Raw genomic sequence first — 22,211 nt, 5'->3', positions numbered from 1 at the left:
ATAACAAACTAATGGTGGGCACAAAGTTTCCCAACCCCTCCATGAATACTGCTTTCCTTTAATCATATTGTTTCAATGGCAAAAACAAAACATGCATGTAGTCTCCCCCCACCTCTGCCCTCCAGTCCATATTTTACTTACAAGTCATAATGCTGGTTCCATTTTGGGTCCAGGGTATTCTTCACGGTGTCTGTGGAGTGACATTGCCCAGACCCGTCAACCACGACCTTCGCAAAAGGGTCTGGTAGCCCTACAGTGGGTATAAGAGAACAATGAGAGGTAAGGCATCTGTACTGGCAGAACAACCCCCCTTATCAGCGACACATTTACGAGTTAGATGATATTACCAGCATTCCATGCAGAGAGACAGACAATTACAAGTATGCATTGTTTCATGCCATGCACAAGGACATGCTGTCTAATTAGCCAACAAAAACATTAAACTCTTGGCTAAACTCCCCCCCCCCCCCCCCTCCCAGCAACAAACGTGGAGAGAATCGTACAATCAAAGGCAATACTCACTGAAAAAATCCTTCTTCACCAGATTTTTCGCACACAACACTGCAAAAAGAAAGGAAAAAAAAAGATCAATATCATAACACATTTAAAGGGCAGGTTTCGACATGCATTGTGTTAACAGAGAAACAGATTGCTTTATTAGCAACTCACCGAAAACAAGCAAGGCAGAGAGAGTGTTAAATATACTAAATCAGACCGCAAAGGTCACTAAATCTGTGTAACCCTCAGAATGCCAGAGTAAAGATGCACACGGGGTGTTACTTAATGCTTCTGCTGCCACCTGTGTGCACAACACATAGAAAAGCCAACACAGAGCTCTGGCACTCAAGAAGGTTAAAAAACCAAGTGGATCTTTATTTTATTTTAACTGAATGGGTTCTTCCATAGTGGCTTGATTATCGTCCACCAGCTTAGATATAAAAACCTTTGAAGCATGCAAGTTACAGTACATTTCTCCTAAAGAAATACGTTTTGGAATGACCCGTTTTAAAAAAGAAATACATTTAAAAAAACCTAAGTGGTTTTACCTGTGCCGTACAGGAAACCAAGTCAATTGGTGAGGTTTATAAAGCCATCCAGGAACTCCCATTTAGCTATTTTGGGATATAAAGAATTGGTAGTGTGTGTCCGTTTGAACTCGTAGGAAAACCCTCCTTGTAGAGGGATCGGGATTTCCTATTTATATTCTGAGCTATAATTAAATGATACCTACAATGATCAGCTGTCACATACCTTCCCTGGAGCAGCCGATACAAATAACTAGTTTTGTGGCACAGATATTTACATGTATCTGCCATGTGTTTAGGAAATATATGAACTAAGGTTACACCCCCCCCCCCCTCCATGATTAAATAGGACAATAAGTAAAATAATATTATAAATAAAAAACTCACTATAAAACATTTCTGAAAAGTGTCAGTGGGTTAAACACGTTTATTCAAGGTTTACTATCCCGTAGAAAGCCCGGCAAACATTACCAAAGTATTCCACAGTGCTGTACAATTGGTAAACAGACCCAAACAGGTAATCATTACGAAACCAGTTTGACATACGGGAAGAGGAGGCGATGAGGGCCCCGCTTAAACAAGCTTTCAGTCTAAGAGGAGGTAAGGCAGAATTAAACAATGGTGAAGGTGCAGTATCTGATGGGAAGATGTATGCTAGGGGAACGAGCAATACAAAGCAGATAAACATTACTTGGCAGGCAATGTATACTGTAGACAATATGTGTGACCTACAGGGAGAAATTTCCTTCCAGATCTAAACTGCTGCTTGTTCTATAGAAAATAATTTAGCAGGCGATATTCTCTAACTGTATGCAACAGTAAATGCTTAAACTATCAATTCCCCATTCAACAGGGTCTTTACTACATTGCACCCCCTCCACAGACTAGTGATGGCTTACATTGGCACCCAAAATATGTGTGATTTATATTTTCCACAAAAGGTTTGTAGTTTATAAACTACAATTCCCATAAAGCTCAGCCAGCCGAGCATCATGATGTACATAGGTTACAAGCCTACAGTGTCCCGCGCTTAACTGGCACTTCTTCAAACTAATGAGAGCTTATACCAGCCACGCCGCTGAGCTCATACGTGTAGAGTACAAGGGTCATGCAAGGCAAGTTAGATTTGGAAATATGAACATAAGATCACAGAACATGTACGGTCAATATTTATTCACAATTAAGTTAATGTTAATTAAGTGGTATGTAATAAGAAGCCAGATTTGCCAAGGGCTGTTACAAGTGGTAAGACATAAAGCTGAGCAGATTAGCAGTCTGCGTGAATATATAAATAACAGCGACTGGAGTCGAGCAAGGTTAACACAGCTTGTGTAAAGGTACACAGTGTTACTGGGAGACAGGAAGCTTAGTCTGTGTAAAGACATGCAAAAATACCTGGAGACTGCGCCTTAAAGAAAACCACTTCCATGACAAAATACAACAAAGGTGTTTTTTTTTGTTTAAACTTTATGCATCACTCAAAAACACTGGTTTAAAGCACGATTCCAAAATCCCAAACCTTCTGGCCCTTTGTCCCCCCGAGCAATGCATTTTAAGATTCTTAATCACCCTCTGTTTGGCGTGAATAGGATTTAAAATCACATATTTAAGAGACTATTGAAGTTATTCACAAAGTTCCAAACGCACAGCGAATTAGTAAAATTAGGTGAAAATTTACAGATTTCCCCCCCCCCAGATTTGCAAATTGCAATATTTACGAAAAGGCATATCCAGAGTAAATCTGGTGCGTTTCACCAAATCTGCAAATTCTAATTTAAAAACTCCAGGGTCAAGTAGAAAATCAGCAATTTATAGTTGTGAATAGAATGTGTGTTTTTGCAGTTTATCAAACCCTTAAACTTACTGGATTCACCCAGATCTATTCTAACAGTAAACATTGCAGGGGTAAGGGAACAGGGACACTGCAATACGATAAAGTGATCTGGGTACCCTTTATGAAGAGCCCAGGTGGTCGCCATTTGCGCTGCACTCAAACGGCTGAAAAAACCCAATGTACATATTTGTCGAATGTAGCCAGCTGTCAATCAATTTTGTATCGCAGGAGGAGTTAAAATTGCTGTTTTCGGATAAACGAGTTTAAGTTGTTATGGCAGTTGGAGTGTTCCTTTAATAACTTGTTGATAAAGGGTGAAATCTGATTTCGAAGTAACGAATAGAACGATGGAATGCAAATTAAATTTGGGTTTCAGCTTTTCTTTAGATTAACAGCAATAGTAGGGGTGTGCAAAAGATTAAACGTGACAGGGTGGAGGCGTTTTAACATGGACCAATCATTCACAAACCCTTTGGCTATATCAGATGCAGTTTAGTACGGATTCAGTGAATTCATAGATTAAAGGTCAATCTATTGAATTTAACTCTGCATGATTTCAAAGTATATGGTGAATACAACACAGTGCACACACTTTCAGTAGAGTTGCTGAGATTGGAACGAACAGTAAAAATAAAGAAATAAATAAATCAAAAATAAAATCATTGTCTTGGGCTACAACAAGCCCATTTGTAATACAAAGTACAGCTCCTATCAACTAACAAGAAAAAAAATAAAAAATAAATTATTATGATGACATATCTATATGACGCCAACAAATTCTACACACTTTACAATATTATTAAGGGGAGTTTAAGAACAAAAACTATTTTGACAAGAATAGGTTGATGATAACCCTGCTCAGACGAGCTTAAAATGAGACTTGTGTGCTCTGAACTGTAGATCCTACCTATACTAGGTTAAAAAAAACAAAAACGTATGAGGCAGACGGAAGGAGGAGACATTCGGGGAGATACCATTCGAGATATCTCATGTGAAAAGTGCAATAAACAGGCACAATGGAGAGGAGAGACAGACTTTGACGCTGTCCCTCCAATGTGTATTTTATTCTGAGTGTATCAGAGAATATACATACTGTACACGTAAAAGATATACCTTACCGCTGGCTAGATAGTCCTATGTTCGCTTTCAAAATAAATAAATGTATTGCTGGAGTAAAAGGACTAAATTAAAAAAAATGCATAATTTCTATAAAGTTAAATCTCAAAAACATTCCAGTTTAGGACTCCCCACTCACACATACTGTATAAAATAAGAACAAAAAGAATATAAAGGTAATCGCAATCTCACCTAGTATGATTGGCACCCACAGTACGACCCCCAGATAGCGTCCATCCATGCACATGTAAGATCACAAGTTTACCCATACATGAATAAAACTACTTGGCAATCCAATACAAGCCAGCTGACAACTGCTATTCAAATTGTGTCTTGGTTTCATCATTTTATTTTTTGTTTCATGAATGAAACTACTTGCAGAAATTTCTACCAATAGAAATAAATAAAAGGTTCCAGGAAACTGAGAAGTCCGTGTTCTGCATGCAAAGAGGGCTCTCTTTTCTACCGTATTTGTATTTAGTTATGCATTACTGGGTGGGGGGATGGTGGGTTCAACTGGAGCTTGGAATGTCACTTAATCTATTGAACGTACACACCATCATCACAATGTGTTCAACAGCCAGCTTGTGACGACCCACAAACACCACTTGGCAAAATAAACCTATATCTGTTGCCCCAAGGATGCCTAGTCTGCCAGGGAGATAAATCGATTTGTAGAACATCTACATATTCCCCATGTATAAAACGTTGGAATTAAAATGAAACACGAGAACGTTTGGCTGGAATGCATCTAGAAATGTAACGTACAGGGTTATTCGCCAACGTGAGAATTTTCACAATTCAAAGTGATTTTCGAATGTAAAGCTTCTATCCACATTCCTAATGTCTTCGAAAGTTCGTCCTTTCACTCCGCATTCACATACAAAAGGGGTTTTGATTAAAGTTTATTTTCGGTTAAGATGTGAAAATAACAGTGTGGGATCACACTGGTACAGGGGAGGGGGGGGGGCAGCTTATCTTGGGGATCCCGTGCAGTCGCTCAGACTGGGAGGGGCTCCTGACTGATACACACAGGACATTCCTACCATACCAAACCGCTGATTAGAGGCCGAAAATCTAAAGGGAAAACAGTAATCCCCATCACTGGCAATACACTATTACTCCTTATACTGGGGTGGGTTTAACTCCTGCACTGCTAGAATGTGGGTCCAACCAACAGCAGCAGATCTATATATTATTAACTAGCTCGCCATTAACACAATGTAACATTAGGTCACAAATCTTCTTTTACTCATAAAAAACACTTTATTTGGACACATTTTAATATTATAATATTATTTAATGGACCCTTCTTATTTAATATAGTATATCTAGCTCTGTATTACAGAACATGTAACCCCTTAAGGACCAAACTTCCAGAATAAAAGGGAATCATGACATGTCGCACAGGGGTTAATCACATTCTTTAGAAGAATCCTAGGAGCATTCACATACTTATTTTAACTCCTTACGGCGTGGATATCTGGTGAATAGCTATATATCTTGGCAGGCCTGTATTAAAAAGATATAATAAACCTAATTTTATTAGTCTACTGCTGAAAACTGTACAGATACTCAATCACTATACTATGCACATTTATTTTACTTTGCTATTTGTGGAGAATTAAAAGACCCAGGCCAGTTCATCACAACGAGAAGAGAGTCAAAACTCATGTTCATAGCAGCATTTAAATGGAGGAGTGCAGCGTTTGGCCACACATGCGTATCTCACCCATCAATGCTTCTCAGCAAGAGAACCACTGGATTGGACTAGAACGTCGAAGATGTCAGCAGGTTTATTGACATCTAAGGAGGCGGGGTGGATGGATGCAGCAGAGGGGTATCGGCAATGGAAACAAGATGAATAAATAATAAATTTCACTACTAAAAGAATGGGGCAGACAGTGGTCACAGGGATAAAAGGGAACATCTAGTCCTCCCCCACCCCCCAAAAAAAAAAAAAAAATTAGAATTATAGTTTCCCTTTAAGAAGCAAATTACAAATGTATTAATAAACTCCGAATTTTAAAAAACAAAAAAATTGGAAAGGGTTGCAGTTTGGGGAAAAAGTCCGCTATACAGCCTCAGCTTGGACATTCTAGCCTAAATTTAGCAATCTTGAGTTTAGTAATTAACCTGCAGATGTATACGTTCGTTACATACGTCTCTACGCGTGCAACAAGTCAAAGAAGAGGCATTGGGTGCGGAACCTACATTAGATCATTTATTGCACTCATCTAAACCTCGTCGCAGGCCTGTAAATATTCACAAACTGGACTTATTCTAGAAACGTAATATATGTGTAGTGATGTATCAGACAGCACCAATCCGCCGGGTAACTACGCCTTTGCGGCTCCCACGAAACTGTAAAATCTCTTTTATCACCACTTCATTATCCCTGAATGTTCTAATTACTTCTAAAACACAGCAAGGGACACAGACTGCATGCATTAGTCTACATACAGCACCGGTTCGTGTTTAAACAACTGCCCGCACTGCAAAGGTTAGCAAGGGGTACAGGGATGTTATAGTCATGCCAGGAAACCTGCATATTATCAGTGATTAGACTCCTGCCTGCGGTGCAGGGGTTAACACGGACTGCACACATTATCCATGTTTAGTCTCCTGCCTAGCCATCATAGCATTGTTATATTACAGACAAGGAGTTTCCGCTCCAGGTCCTCCCACTCAGACTCCAAGAGACGCTCAGTGATCCCAGTCCTTCTACCAGACACAGCCAGGTGTGACTGCAGGAATCTCAGGTACATACATTAACCCACAGCTGGCCATACCGCAAGGGCCCCAGGTGATAAAACACGCACATGGTGGAATGTATCATTCATAAAAATCTCTTCCCTGACTCCTAAAACAAGATGGATTCTTATAGACTGTTAGAGCACTTTGAAAGCCATTCACTAAATAGCGAATTGTAATGATTTGATAACCAACTTGTACACTTTAGATACCAAAAATAAAAAAAAATGAATTTTACAAAAAAATTTTAAAAATTGCATCTTGAGATTTTCTTTTCCGCCAGCTGTATATTTTTGGTGAAAATTTCACCAGGAGGCTTTCAGTTAATCAATTCTTGACATTTAGCGGATAAACACCTCTCAGCATGGTGATAAAGACAAATTTTTAATTAGAACGTCATTTTCATACTTTACACGGTAGCGGCCATGCTTCACGATGACGAGAGCAAGCTGTACCGTGTTGTCACCGAGACACTAGCACCATGGTTTTTAGACTAGTCGTCGGCTAAAGCGACAGATAATCTAAACTAAGACGAGTCTCTCACTGCTGTAGTTTGTGAGGGTTTTTACACAAGGCCCACTTGGCGGTCAGCACACATTCCCAGGTAAATTGGAGGACAGCATAAAATATATTAAACATATATTAGCAAATCAATAGAATCACCACAATCGTTCATATAATTCAACCTCTAGATTAATCCACCTCCAATATGGCAAACTCTTTACAGCATAACAATGTTACCCTGTAATTGTACACGAAAGACTAGAGACAATACAGTGATAGTTGTGAAACAGTTACACAGAATTAACATAACATATACAAACAAACTGTTCTGCTATATCTAGGGAGATGAATAACAATTCACATTTTTTTTACCAATAAACAATATGCAGCAATGTGGTTTTCATTCAGTGCTTTAGATACTAGGGCCACCCCTTAGACAGGCACTTTTATTTTACATTTCACAGATCCACAGAGTGTCACCTATGATCATACCTCCCAAGTGTCCCTATTTAGGAAGGACAGTCCTTATTTTGGTCCCAAATCCTTTGGTTCCCTCTTTCCCATCTGAATGTCCCTCTTTTCTAGCAGCAAATGAACCCTCACAAGCCACAATCACCAAGGACATTATGATTCTTCAAAAACATACACGTGGTGCCCATTCAGAGTATTTTCATGTTGTCATTTAATGGCCACCAACAAACACAGTAACAATCTAACAAAAATAAAAGTTCCCGGGGGGGCGTGGCGACTGCAGGAGCGAGCGGCCGCACTAAACGAGAGCTCCGAGCTACAAACGACGAAATCAGGGGGGAAAAAACTAAAGACGGACCCCCAACTATTCACAAAGACCATCTAAACGCTTCCACCACTATGGGGCGAAAAACAAAGAAAACAATAATGGCAAAACCTACCCCAGGGCTCACAATCGGAGACATGTGGAGGCAGGCACGAGGCCCAAGTGCGTCCAATATGGCGGCGCTCCACGGAGGCTGTTCGGATTTCTCCGACGACCTTTCTGAAGACGAACCTCCACCACCTCCTATGCCGGGACAACCCCCGCAACAGCACAGGCCTGACCCGGACTCTGCTCCGGTAACTACAGCGGTACTAAAACAATTACTCACCGACCTCCAAACAACTCTGCAGAAAGACATAACAGCGGTAAGGGGGGACCTGAAGGGCCTGACGACCCGCATGGGCACCCTTGAAAGAGCCTCCTCGACCCACACCAAAGAGATCGGTGAACTCCAGCGGGCGGTGAGGGATCTACAAACACAACAGCGTCACCATGAACACCGCATGGCAGAACACGAAGATGCCAGGCGGAGAACCAACCTGAAAATACGAGGGTTGTTGGACACAATACCTGATGCGGAGCTCCCACAGGTAGTTAACCGACTGCTAGCAACCATTATGACACCCTCACACGCTACAGGCATCAGCCCTGACCGCATCTTCAGAATTACCAAGCCACCAGACGCTCCGGCAAGGACTACCAGGGACTTAATAGTCACTTTTCGCACCTTCCAAGACAAAATGTCGGTCCTTAAAGCCTTAAGGGGTAAACCGCCTCTCCGATTTGAAGGTATGATGCTAAGCTTCTTCACTGACCTCTCGACTACCACCCTGGCGTGGCGGCGCTCTTTCCGACCACTTACCACACTGCTCCGACAACATGACTTTCAATACCGCTGGCGGCCCTCACACACGCTCGCGGTCCGCCAAGGAACGGAATACCACAAAATACAAGACCCTGCCGAAGCGGCGCAATTACTGCAGGCTTTGGGCCTTCCTCCGGACTCCCTTACCCAGATGGACCAGCATGGTACTGCCTCGCCAACGCACTCCTGGGACCCAGCGAGAACCATCCCATTTGTGCCGCAGGGACTAACACCCGACCCCTATGTTGCGGTCACTACATGAACAGAGACTGGCGAACACACAATCGGTCACACACCGATAAAAGTTATACAGGGGGCAGTTTCAAACCCTGAGGTTACCAGGTTACCCTAGCCCGGCTAGGAACCCTCATCAGATTCTTGTTATGTTATCTAATTTGTATTGTGTTTAGATTATTTGTCCTTTCCGGAATGGGGGACTCTCTTATCTCTGGCACGGAAACTAGACTCACAGGGACATTTGATGATTGATATTAATGTTCCGTTTACCAGCAATCTACCATAACCTGTATTGTACAGTATTTTACACCAGATATGAGCGCCAATTCCTGGAGGGTCATGTGAAACAGATTCAGGTACACTTGTACGCCACACCTACCGTGTTCCCTCCCCCTAAGCAGTTAAAATGCCTATCACCCAGAGGCATGAGCTTCACACAGCACTCAACTGACATACACGAGAGGTATAGGGGCTTACAGGTCATTATGTCCGCTATTTTTTAGTTTAGAACGGGGCACAGGACTCAATAAGCTAACTCAGTTCATTATCCTGAACTTTCGCACTCAGACTATCCCCCTAGGCTCTCGTACCTTAAAGATGGAACAACTGCTATGGGACTTCACAACTATATAATTCAACACGGGGAGGAGGGCTAGTGAAGGGGACAACAGACAAACCACTACTGACACCGCACAAAGAACCACGGATACCGGTTCTCATTTTGTTAACCCCTCAAATACCTATATTATTATCGTACTCAAGCACGTATCTCCCTGCGCTTGCCTCCATACAACACAACACCCCTTCCTAAGGGACCTTAGAACCCCAATACACACGAAACCATCCTCACTCAATCACTAATCACCAGCGGAGAATGGTGGGCATGATCACCGCTACTATGGTATCACTGATCCCTCCTAGTGTTCTCGACTGCTTGTTGACATACCTTTCTATAGAGTTACGCCTCGGCGTAGACAAACGTATAGTAATTTTAGTTTGGTATAAATTTTTTGTATGGTATAAATTTTCTTGCAGCTGATGCCAGGGACTGAGAATTAAAAGAGGGAAAGGGGACGGAACTCCTCAAGCATTATCATGCTTGAACCCAGGGGAACTAAATTTGGACAACCCCTATACTTAAAGCACCCTGTCAAGTTTAAACCAAAAGGCAGCCAATCACCTCAACATGTTCGGGGCCTTTGTCCTAGCATACCAACCATAAAATCAGCGAACCACTGGTGTCCCCGAAACACAGGCCCATACCATGTTAATCCTAGTCGGCCTACGCCGCACGTCCCCGGGGTTAGACTGGACAACCCAGCATGTTTATTAGCAGTTATCTTATGCTTTTGTTTTTTGTGTTTAACTCATATGCCTAACATTAACCGCCTCATAAGCCTGGCCAGCTCCTCCAACAGATGCGTTGTCCCCCCTTCTGCCCAGATAGTGGACGTAAACGTTATCAATGTGGGAGGTTAGGACATGTAAGCTGAAATATGTAACTACTATGTTCATAACTGTTGTTTACGCTACTTTAACCATAAAATAACAGTGCAGTAGGCTTTGAATCTTTATACAAACCAACACTGTCTAATGTATATTATCGATGTACCTTATTCATGTCATTGCCAAATGATGTACTCACTACTGCACTGCCAAAAATAAAGAATTTAAAAAAAAAAAAAAAAAAAGTTCCCCAGAGTCTTATCTCTTATATTACAACGTAATTGCCCTTTGCTGGCTCCCAAATTTCAGTGTGACCATAACATGTATGTGTGCTATACTGCAGCAGTAATCACGTTGGCTCTCACCACATTATCACTCGTGGCTGTCCACGTGTCTGTGGCCGCCAATTATGCACGACTTTCTTCATGATAAAACAAGATGTAGATCAGCATGCTACATTTTGCCATGTATGCCACCCTACATGGGACTGACGCATAGAAATGTCACTGTCATTAGTATACTGCGGCCGTAGAAAGGACTGACCTATAAACATGCCACGGTCATTAGTATACTGCGGCCCTAGCACAGACTGACCCATAGACCTGTTGGGGACATAAGCACTCTGCGGCCCTAGGACAGACTCGCCCGTAAACATGTCGCTATCATTAGCACACTGACCCTAGGAAGGACTGACCCATAAACCGGTCACTATAATTAATGCACTGACCTATAAACATGTCACTGACATTAATACACTGTGACCTTAGGAAGGAATGACCCATAAACAGGTCACTATTATTAATGCACTGCGGTCCTAGGAAGGACTGACCGATAAACATGTCACGGTCATTAATACACTGTGACCCTAGGGAGGGCTGAACTATAAACATGTCACGGCCATTAGTATACTGTGGCCCTAGCACAGACTGACCCATAGACATGTTACGGCCATAAGACGGACTGATACATAAACATGTCACTGTCATTAATACACTGCAGCCATAAGACAGACTGACCTATAAACAGGTCTCGGCCCATCAAAGTTCTCAAATCGTAGTTTTTATAGAGTTAATATGTCCTCTTCCTGTACAACTAACGTTCAGATGATTTTGTAGCAGCTTACCAAGACATTTTTTCAGCTATGACTCGCTAAATAGTTGAGAAATGTTCAGAAGGAGTGTTATTTTAACAGTTTATTTTCTTGTCATGTGGTGCTTCCTGTCAGCAGTCGCGCAGGGGGGTCCTACGGATGAAAAGAATCTCTCAGTAAAATGGTCATTTTGAGATGACCGCGTCCCTTTAACAGACACTTTCCTTTTCGCTCGCTTCATTCAGAGACAGTGAGTCACTTCCCCCCTTGGCTGCATTTCTAAGTACGGACCCCGCCTGGTGTTAAATCTTTCCCTGGAACTCTGTACACCTGACAGACCGGCAGGGAAGTTTACATTCTTACATTGTTACAGAGACTAGACACTGTCCTGTTTATCACAGGAGTGGGGAGGGGGGCTTGCAATCTTTTTAACCTAATTTAAAAAAAAAAAAAATTGTGATGGGAAAGATCCTATGGATTTCAGGGAATGGAAGAAAACTAATCTCTCTCTCCCCAGGAATCATGACAAAGCACACAGAATTCTCCAGAAATTCTGAACTATACATGCCTGAGGTGAACAGTGTGTATTCCAAGTACAATGTATTTGAGATGTAGGATCTATAATTATATCTCATGGATGAGTGCCAGGTAGAGGCATTGTACATTGACAAGTTGGCTTAGTCCCAAAACATTTCAATTACACGATATTTAAAGACACGCTGAAGGTAAACTAGGCCGTGGATCTATGATTGGGCAATGGATGTCACATTAGGTAATGATTGTGGGAGTATCAATGAAATGCGGGGACTGGTAAAGAGTCTCGGCCATGATAAATCAGTTCATGTTGCCATTTTTATTCATCTAGACAAATCGGGATTTATTAAAAGACTGCCTGGCTTCAGTTCCAGGTCAAATTCACCTGACCCAGTATGCACTGCAATCTATGCCATTCAGAAACATTCAGCAACAAAATGACAACACATAGCTCATGAATAGAGCAAGAGATGCCTATAAACCACATTGCCGTACCATCAAAAAATAAAAAGCTACCTTTACAATGCTTTGTTCAGAACTCTACAAATCTGCTAGCTCCACAGTGCTTTGCTTAAAACTCTACAGATTAACATCCGCCCTAGCTCCTACAAACATCAGGTTTGCTCCTCAAATCATTCTGCTTTAAATACAATGTTTTGAGCAAGGACCAGTTCCATTTAATTTACGTTATTTGTGCAAGACAGACAGCTAGCAGGAGAAGAGAGAGGCACACTATGTAAGAGATATAAGCTGAGCTTTCATGGTCTGAGGTCAACCGATTTTATCCTCTCGCTGCCCTAAAACAAGACAGAAAAGGCTTGGAGAGGAGGGCTGTATCTTGCCAACATTATAAAAAAAAATATGTTTTTAGAACAAACAGATCTGGCTGACCGTTCAACCCTGAATTACCAACTCAAGCTCAGCTAAGAGTCAGAATCCTTTCTACAGTCCTGTTACTGAACAGGTCACAAGAGGCAGCCTTTTATAAACATCTGTAGAATCCTATTCGATTACCTGAGAACAATTCCGCTTGGAAACAAAAGCTATTCTCGTCAGACTATATTCACAGAAAAATCTGAAGGGTTAAAAGACAAAATAGAGAAACGAAAAGAAAAAAAAAAAAGCACACCCTGACATTTAAAGGACAGAAAACACAGGTAATGGAGTATCATCTGCCCTAGTCAAATGAAAAGAAAACAAGCACATCTAGCGAACGAAGCCAAACGCTCAGACAAAGAATATTTCCTGAGGCTGAAGAGACAGACACTGCCGATCTTTGGCATTCTGCGTTCAAACACTGGAACAGAAAGCACTACTCTAGACACGCATAGTTTAATTAGCATGCTGCTGAAATGGCCAATAGTTATATACAATGGAACCAGTGAATCTCTACATCTTTAAACACTGCATAAAATAACGAAAGGTCTGAAGTCTCGGTGTAGATTAAAGGACCACTTCAAACCTAGAAAGAACTTTAGTAATTTAGGGGTTAACTGGGTGTGTGTTTTTTTTTTTTTCCCCTCTTATTTTATAAAAATGCCAATTTGAAGAAAAATCCCACTTTTACGAACCACCTTGGTAACGTCTCTCTGTTGTCAAGGTTCCCTTCCTCGTTCTCCTTGAGCGTTCTCTCAAGGAGGACGCAAGGTCTTCTAATGGAGAAGCAGAGCCAGCATACAGCGGCCATTGCCTCTATGAGAAGTAATTGATTACCAGGGAGACCATTATTTCCACCACTGGGTTATAGGTGAGTAACTCCATGTTTAGAAGACTTGGGGAGGGGGGAGGTGGGCCCTTAAATCTAAACGTAAAAATGGAAACTTCCCAAATTAAATGTTTTCTTTTTAACATTGGAGGGTTCATTTAAACAGAAAGAAGTTGTGACATAAATCAGAGAGAGATTTATTCCCTGTATAAAACACAGTGAGGAAACACTCAAATTGCGCTGTAAGGTTGATACATGAAAAATAGGCATTTTTAGGGAACGTACGTTATAAATAGCATCATATAGAGCTTTTGTGCATGGCACCCTGCGACCATCAAAATTAATAGTATATTAAACCCAGTGAAGAAATAGGAGGACTTTAAAAGAACAACCGTTCTAACTTAGATTTGACAAATCCAGGTTTACATATTTGTTTTTAATGGTCATGGGTTTTATATTTTTTGATTAATATGTAATACAAATTATGAGTAAACATTAGATGACTTTACAGGAAGTGTTTAGGAAGGCTGTGCAAGTAAAATGCAGGGAGGTGTGCCTACGGCTTATAAACAAAGTGATTTTACTGCTAAATGGCAGAGGATTGAGCAGTGAGACTGAAGTGGCATGATCTATACACCAAAGCGGCTTCATTAAGGGGACACTCCAGGCATGACACCATAGACCTGTATAATGGGAAGGGAAATAAAACTTATAGAAGTTATTTAATATTTACAAATAAATAATATCAGTAGGACTATTATCCATCAATCTTTTTTTTTTGTCAATCTTTCTTTTATTATGGCATATGCGTTATGGGGTACAGAACAGAAAAGGGAGGTACATAGGGATAACCGATGTAAATGTCAACAAGATGGTTCACATAACACTCCCAAGAAAACCTGCCATATTTTTCTTTTTTCTTCAACAGGAATAATCACAGCGTTTCAGGTTAGGTTAAGCGTCACAAAGTAAAACATCATAAACTAAGGTAAAAGAGTGAAGTTTAGCAGGTATCATTACATACGTTAATGTTGACAAGCTGGTTAGTGTTTCACACTTAGGAAGGTCTGCGATCGTTACTTATTAAAACATGAAGAGACATAGCGTTACTGACAATACGGGGAAACTGTTAGCATACAATGATGCATTCGATTAATTATAAGAGATTTATAGGCTATTCAAGCATCACAGTGTTCCTAAGCTATGCATGGATTTACAGGCTTTAAACAAACATTCCCAGTACATATACAAGGTTACGGTTAGTTACAAGCTGGAGACCAAATGCATGGGGGATAATCCCCTTTAAATGCTAGGGTCAGGCTAGGGACACTCATCAGAGGCCAGACAACGGCCCTTATGAGATCTGCCCAGGGCTTAGAGTGCTTACCGGGCTATAGCGTGTCTAAAAAGAGGGGAAAAGCCAGGGTGTGGATATGGTACAGTGTGGGTCCATGTGTAATGTGACAAGGTCACTGAGAGTCTATGTCCGCCCGGGTGTTAGGCAGTACTCAGCTGTGGTGGAGCTTGTCTCTCCTGCCGGCCGTCCGTGTAAGATGGTGAGAGGTCTCGTGTGCCGGCCTGGTGTTCAGGTTCTCTGTTTCATCCAATACCTTTGGTAGGAAGCGTGGCGGTTGAGGCGTGGGTGATCTGGATTGAGCAGGGTCGTCGCGAGGGAGGAGGGACCTCTCCCCAGCCCCAAGCTTCTTGGTGGGTCGGCTTCGGTGTGCCACAGGCTCGGGAACGCAATTGGACCGGGCCTTTCCCTAAACGGGCGCTGCAGATAGCCCCGGTGTTTCGCCGCCGCCAGCGGCGGGCGGGCTTCCGGCGAGGTGGCAGAAGCTTTAGAGGGAGCCCCCTAGTGACCCGCAGCTTGGGTGGGCAAAAAGCGGCAGTTGCAGACGTATGGGTACAAGCGTTACCCGTGGTCGGTCTGCTCCGTCTCCTCATCGCCATCCCCGCTGTCTGTACTTCGTGGACAGGGGAGGCTCTGGCGAGGCGTTTTTCCAGCCGATCCCAGAACCTCTGAAAAATCAGATCCAGGCTGGTAAGTTGGGGTTGAGTCGGTGGAGGCCTTGGTGTGTCGTCCGCCAGGTTGTTGGGCTCTATATTGGCAGGGCCCCAGCCAGGGTGGGCAGTCGTAGGCCTTGTTGCCGAGTGTGTCAGATTGGTGAAGACCGGGTTAACCCCCGCCGGTCCATAGGGGGGGGAACGGTGGCCTGAGCCTTGTCTCCCACCGCGGTGGGGTGGCGGGAGAGCGGCCGTCTCCCCCGCCTCCGCCACGTGTGAGAGTGGTATCATTGTGCAGGTCTCGGTGCCCCAAGTCGTTTGGTAGTCAAGAGGGTTCGGTTCACGGGTTCTGCTCCGCTGGAACCGGTTCTTGGCGCGGAAGAGTGCGGGAGCAGCAGAGACCTGCGACCGTCCCGCTCTGCAGTCAGGCCCCGCCCCCTATCCATCAATCTTAAGCAAGTAGCAGACTGGATGCAACAGCTTTGTTAAAAAAAACCAAAAAAAACCAACATATTCATTAATACCTTAGAATCTTCCTAAAATTTTAATGCAATACAAAAAACCTAAACGACATTCAGATATAGCACCAGGTGTATAGAACATCTACGTGCTTTGTGTTCTGTCTTGGTGCCAGCGTGAGTACTTGCTTTGAATTTACTGCAGGACATCTGAACAATAGCTCTGGTTTTGGAGAACGGGAAGGAAGCAATCCATCATATAAAATACACCTAACACCTTTCATACAATATCACTTAAAGGAACACTATAGTACCAAGAATACAAACATGTATTCCCAACACCAGAGTCTTAAACTAGCTATTTAGGGGGACCAGCCTCCCCGCCTACCCCTTGTGGAGTTAAAAAGGAGAGTTTATTCACCATTTCTTGCTCATTTCTCGCTGGTCTTACTTGCAGGTTCAGTTCTACAATTTTTATATCAAATGACCGACAACGTGAATTATAATAGATATAAATGTAGCAATCCCAGTAATTGAATCTGCTAGAGGTTGATACGGTCTGCCTGAATGCTTGCAAACAGTAATACTGTTATAACCATCTCACCGATTATAGATCTGAACAGAGACAAAATAAAACAAATTCAATGAATACAAATCATTTCTGAATTTCCTCTTTAGGTATTCTGAACATTCCAAATCAAAACCTTCAATTACTGTTCTTATTTCTACATAGTGTGTGTGTGTGTATATATAATATATATATATATATATATATATATATATATATATATATATATATATATATATATATATATATATATATATATGACAGACACAGGACAGACAGACACTCCTCCCATAACCTCATGACCAACTTAAAATATTTAATTTGCATACAAGGTTTATGGAAAAAGTACAAAGTGGAGGCATGGCTGATCTTTAAAAGCAAAGTTGCAGGAATTCTCGTAACACAACATGTTTTTCCTGCTTTGTATTTGTAGATTGTAAAATGAATATTTAGAATGTTGTTCTAAGAATAGAGCCTTGGCTTAATAGAAGCTAAACAGATGCCAAGGTTAAAAACCCAAAGATAGTTCTCCTATGGAGCGCTGCCTCATACTCTGGTATCATGGAAAATGATAAATAAAAGAAAAAGAAAAAAAACATGAAATCGCTTGTTCCAGCAATATCTGTGAAAGGCTGCCATCCCACCCATATGTACTTCTAAGGTGCTGGGACATGCACCAAGTAAAATGCCCAAAACCCAGGGAATTAGTCGGAGGAAGGAGGTCAATTCCAAACTGCATGCTTCTATTAAAAGAGATAACTAATGTTTAAAGCACATGAAAACGAAACCAGACTCATTTATTGCAGTAAGCACTAAACTCACATAAAGGTCCGTGAGCACACATTGTTCAAAAAGCTTTAGTGTTGAATGTGTGAAAAGGCAAAAGTTCCTTCAAAGAATTTGTCACGAGGAAAGTTCATTTTACGGTGGCAATAGCCAACAGGTTATAGTTTTAGGACTGAAGACACGCGCGGCCCATTCCTATAAAAAGCGACTCGCCTCAACTTGGTCATGAAAGGGTTAAAGGGCATCCCTTTTCTTTATAACTATACTGGTAATGTGTCCCCTTTCAGGCCCTAAAACGAAAAACTCAGTTTAAATAATGCAAATTCAATACGTCTTCCAATTCTTTCCCGCTGCTTACAAGGGGAACGGTCACTCCCCTGTTTATTACGCCACCGAATAAAACATTGAAAAATCACGTAGAATTTGTGTTAACCTTTTTTCACATAATGCTCCAATTTCTTACAAGTTTATAGTAAAAACACTATGATCTTCTAAAAGCTGATTAGCACATTGAAGTGCTTTAGGGGTAAACAGTGCCTGCTCTTTCACACTTTATAGAGGTGCAGATAACACTTTAAGTGTCTGGGTTGCACTCCCCCAGCTGTCAGACCGCACAATGCGGATGGGAGCTCTCTCATACAGTAAGTCTATGGGAAGCATTTTACGTGCAGCATGGCATTTGACCCACATGTGCCCTTCTATACTGGTGATCTCCTGGAGAACCTATCACTGTTGGATTACAGGCAAGTAATCGGAGTCTTGGGAGAAAAAAAAAAAAGGTAAAAAAAAAAAAAATGATGCCAGCAATATAAATTATTTTAGTAATTTTAAACCCTGGAATGTCTTTCAAAAGTTTAGCAAGAGAATCAGAAACATGGCTTCATTGCTCCTCTGCTCTGTATGCTTTTCTGACAGCTAAAATGGAGGTGATCAGTAGCATGATTAAGGGATGTAGATTGCAAGTACCATACAGTGCAATGCAGTGATTATGGTACCAGAAGTGCCCTGGCGCCCCCTATTATAAATAGTCAATACATTTTGTCATCTTACCTGCTCCCACGCTTTGCATGGAGGTATTGAACCTTTCCGTAGAGATGCACTGATTGGTGCAACGCTGTGTTTTGCCGCACATGCACTATGGCCTTCATATGCTTTAGTGCTATAGTCAAAAATATGGATGCTAAGATCCTCAATTCAGATGATCTCAGCCATTGGGGTGAAGTGGGGGCGGAGCCAGCGCCAGCAGACCCATGCGGCTCTGAAATAACAGCAGGTTTATTACATATTAAAGGGGCCAAGTGTCATGGAGTAACACTTCCGGGTTTGGCACTCAGCGGTGAGGAGCCGACCCCGCCCCCCTCTGACACAGCTCTGACGGTATTTAGGGAGACTGGGCCAGAGAGAGGGTGCTTGGTGATTGATTGTATGAGCCAACGTGTGAGCTGCCTCCGCGAGACCACGGGCTCCACAGGCTACTGGGAGCTACTTCCACCAGACTTACCTCTCCACAAGCTCAGACAAGCCGTTCCAGCCTTTGAGCAAATGCAATGATTGCTGCATGCCATAAAGGATTACTGGAGAACGGCTACTTTACAAGTGGACCATATCTCTGAACTATTGGAGGACTACCCATATTAACCTTAAGTATATCTTTCAGCTATTTGTCTGCAATATCATTCATTAATGAACTAATGCTTGCTTACTCAAATCTTCATTGCTACAAGTTACTAATCTCACGAAGGACAACTCCCATCATGCTTATTCACTATGAACTGTTCTTGCTTTGCAATTACATTCAGTGCTACAAGTTACTAATCTCATGAAGGACAACTCCCATCATGCTTATTCACTATGAACTGTTCTTGCTTTGCAATTACATTCAGTGCTACAAGTTACTAATCTCACGAAGGACAACTCCCATCATGCTTATTCACTATGAACTGTTCTTGCTTTGCAATTACATTCAGTGCTACAAGTTACTAATCTCATGAAGGACAACTCCCATCATGCTTATTCACTATGAACTGTTTCTTGCTTTGCAAATATTCTTAGCTACTTGATTATTGTTCCTATTGAAGATTATTCTCATGAACTAATGTTACTTAATGCATCTCTGAAGAAATACTTAATAATGAACTTTGGGTTGTTGATTACTTGCATTTCTTCTTCTTGGATTATTGCCTAAATGCAATTCATTTAAGTTTAACACTTTTTAAAACTTCGGTTGAATCAAGTTACCAGTGATTCTCTCTTTTCTTAAAGCTACAGTATTGATACTTAAAGGAACACTCCAGGCACCCAGACCACTTCTGCCCATTGGAGTGGTCTGGGTGCCAACTCCCACTACTCTTAACCCTGCAAGTGTAATTATTGCAGTTTTTTTATAAACTGCAATAATTACCTTGCAGGGTTAACTCCACCTCTAGTGGCTGTCTATTAGACAGCCACTAGAGGGAGGGAACCTCCTGCTCTATAGCACAGGAAACCTGTGCTAGAGCGTCGCTGGACGTCCTCACGCTGTGTGAGGACCTCCAGCGTCGCTCAAATCCCCCTAGGAAAGCATTGAAATTCGTTTTCAATGCTTTCCTATGGGGAGATATAATGCGCATGCGTGGCATTGCCGCGCATGCGCATTAGGTCTCCTCGGCCGGTGGGCAGGATCAGTCTCGCCCACCGGCCGACGCAATACAAAGGAGGAGCGTCGCGGAGGAGGAGACAGCGACGAGGGACATCAGCTACTCAATCTAAACGACTGAAATACTCACTATTACTGACTAGCCTGGACCCAGCCTGATTCTGCTAATATTATTTTCTGTTTTGCTTACATGTCGACGTTAAACCATAACATAAAAAAAATAAAAAAATAAAAAAATAAAAAAGAGGTACGAATACTAAGGAAATGTTAGCTACCATTGTTATTGAACCATATACTGTATTCTACATGCACATTTCCCTGTCTTTATTATGCATCCCAATTACCATGCCTCAATAAAAATACTGATTGACAAAAAAAAAAAAAGGGTGACTTTTTTTTGAGAAGTTTGTAATCTTTTAAAAAAGCGCTGATCCACCAGACAAAATAAACAAATTGTGTTAGCATATTAAAGAAAATGGAAACACAAACACTGAAATGTTATAGTAGATTGTTGCTGCTATGGCAATAGAGGCTACAGGCTATAATTTATAGACCATTGGAAAAAAAAGAAAAGAAAAAAAATAGACACTAAATAAAATTTGGCATGAATAAAGAATCACTGACATGCAAGATATGGGTATTCAAAAGTAATAGGCATGAAACTCCTAATGCTAGAATCAGGTTATAAAAAGGATTTAACATAATAGGTGTAACTGCCTCACTCATTTAAGAAGGGGAGGCTTATTCTGGGCACTGATGGAGCCTCTGTGCAGGACTGGGATCCACTATAAGTCTCGCTACAGGAACAGGATGAATCAAGCTGTGTCACATACTCTGACCGCAGACAATATAGGCAGACTTAAACCTTTATATCCAAATTATGTACTGCAAAATGACATAAGAGTTTTAGTGTTTGTATGGTTTTTTTTGTTTTTGTCAGCATCTTAAATTAAAGTGGCACGGTAATGGCCACATACATTTTATTTTTTTAACCCCTCTTACAACTCTTCTACTTTTATTGCCTCCCACAAATGCCTGTAGGTCTCCCCCATTCCACCTATTTGTACTTCCCCATATTCTTCTCCAGATCCATTTCCTAGGCGCTGGAGATTACATTTACCGTGTCATCTTCATCTGCCCACACTGGCTTGTGTGACCAAATTCCTGTGCATGCCCACTTCACAGCACAAAAAAAAGGCAACGCAAGAACGTGGAGGAAAGGTGAGTATCCCGAGATAACTTTCCTAGACACAGGGAGAGGAGTTTCCTTAAAATGACTCTCCAGTGCCAAGAAAATAAACGAGTTTTCCTGGCACTAGAAAATCCTGGAGTGCCCCACTCCCCTGGAGTTAAAATCCCTTCAGCTACTTACCTGAAGCCAATGCCAATGCCAATGTCCCTCGGTGCTGGGTCAGGCTCCGCCCACGCTCTTCCCCCTCCCCCCCCCGAATCAGCCGGCAGGGAGACCTAATGTGCATGCGCAGTATTAAACGGTGGCATTATTCAATGCTTTCCTATGGGGAAAATCAGACGCTGGACCAAAAGTCTGTTTGGATTCCAGAAGCCCTCTAGTTGCTGTCTGATAGACAGCCACTGACGGCAGACTTAGAGCTGCAATGTAAACATTGCAGCACCAAGTGCAAAAGGGTCACAGCACTCAATTAGCTGAAGTGGTCTGGGTGATTGGAGTGTCCCTTTAAGCTCCATTACCTACCTTGTCTTATGTATTTAGTTAGGAATCGATGAAAAATGAAACAAAATGTAAGAATAGGGAGGAGGAAGCAACTGGGAAAATGCAAGTACGCCGTGACCGTGCCACGTTAAGACGGGTAGCAGAATTAGCGGCAATGT

At 41.9% G+C, this 22,211-nt stretch overlaps 1 protein-coding gene across 3 annotated transcripts in view; it reads right to left on the bottom strand.

Moving 5' to 3' along the window:
- The window catches only part of SMURF2 (SMAD specific E3 ubiquitin protein ligase 2), a 57,251-nt gene that overhangs the window by 25,924 nt on the left and 9,116 nt on the right, over positions 1–22,211 (bottom strand). For 2 of the 3 annotated variants that reach the window (XM_063456145.1, XM_063456146.1), the window contains exons 3-4: positions 523–561; positions 142–253 (exon numbers count right to left, since the gene is read on the bottom strand). In XM_063456145.1, the coding sequence (XP_063312215.1) occupies positions 142–253; positions 523–561 (151 nt within the window). The remainder of the gene's footprint in view (positions 1–141; positions 254–522; positions 562–22,211) is intronic. The other variant, XM_063456147.1, reaches the window with a different exon arrangement.

The sequence above is a fragment of the Pelobates fuscus genome, chromosome 5, assembly GCF_036172605.1.
Source record: "Pelobates fuscus isolate aPelFus1 chromosome 5, aPelFus1.pri, whole genome shotgun sequence".
NCBI classification, from domain to species: domain Eukaryota; kingdom Metazoa; phylum Chordata; class Amphibia; order Anura; family Pelobatidae; genus Pelobates; species Pelobates fuscus.
The sequence above is the reverse complement of the archived record's forward strand: the minus strand, read 5'-3'. Positions and strand labels throughout refer to the sequence as shown.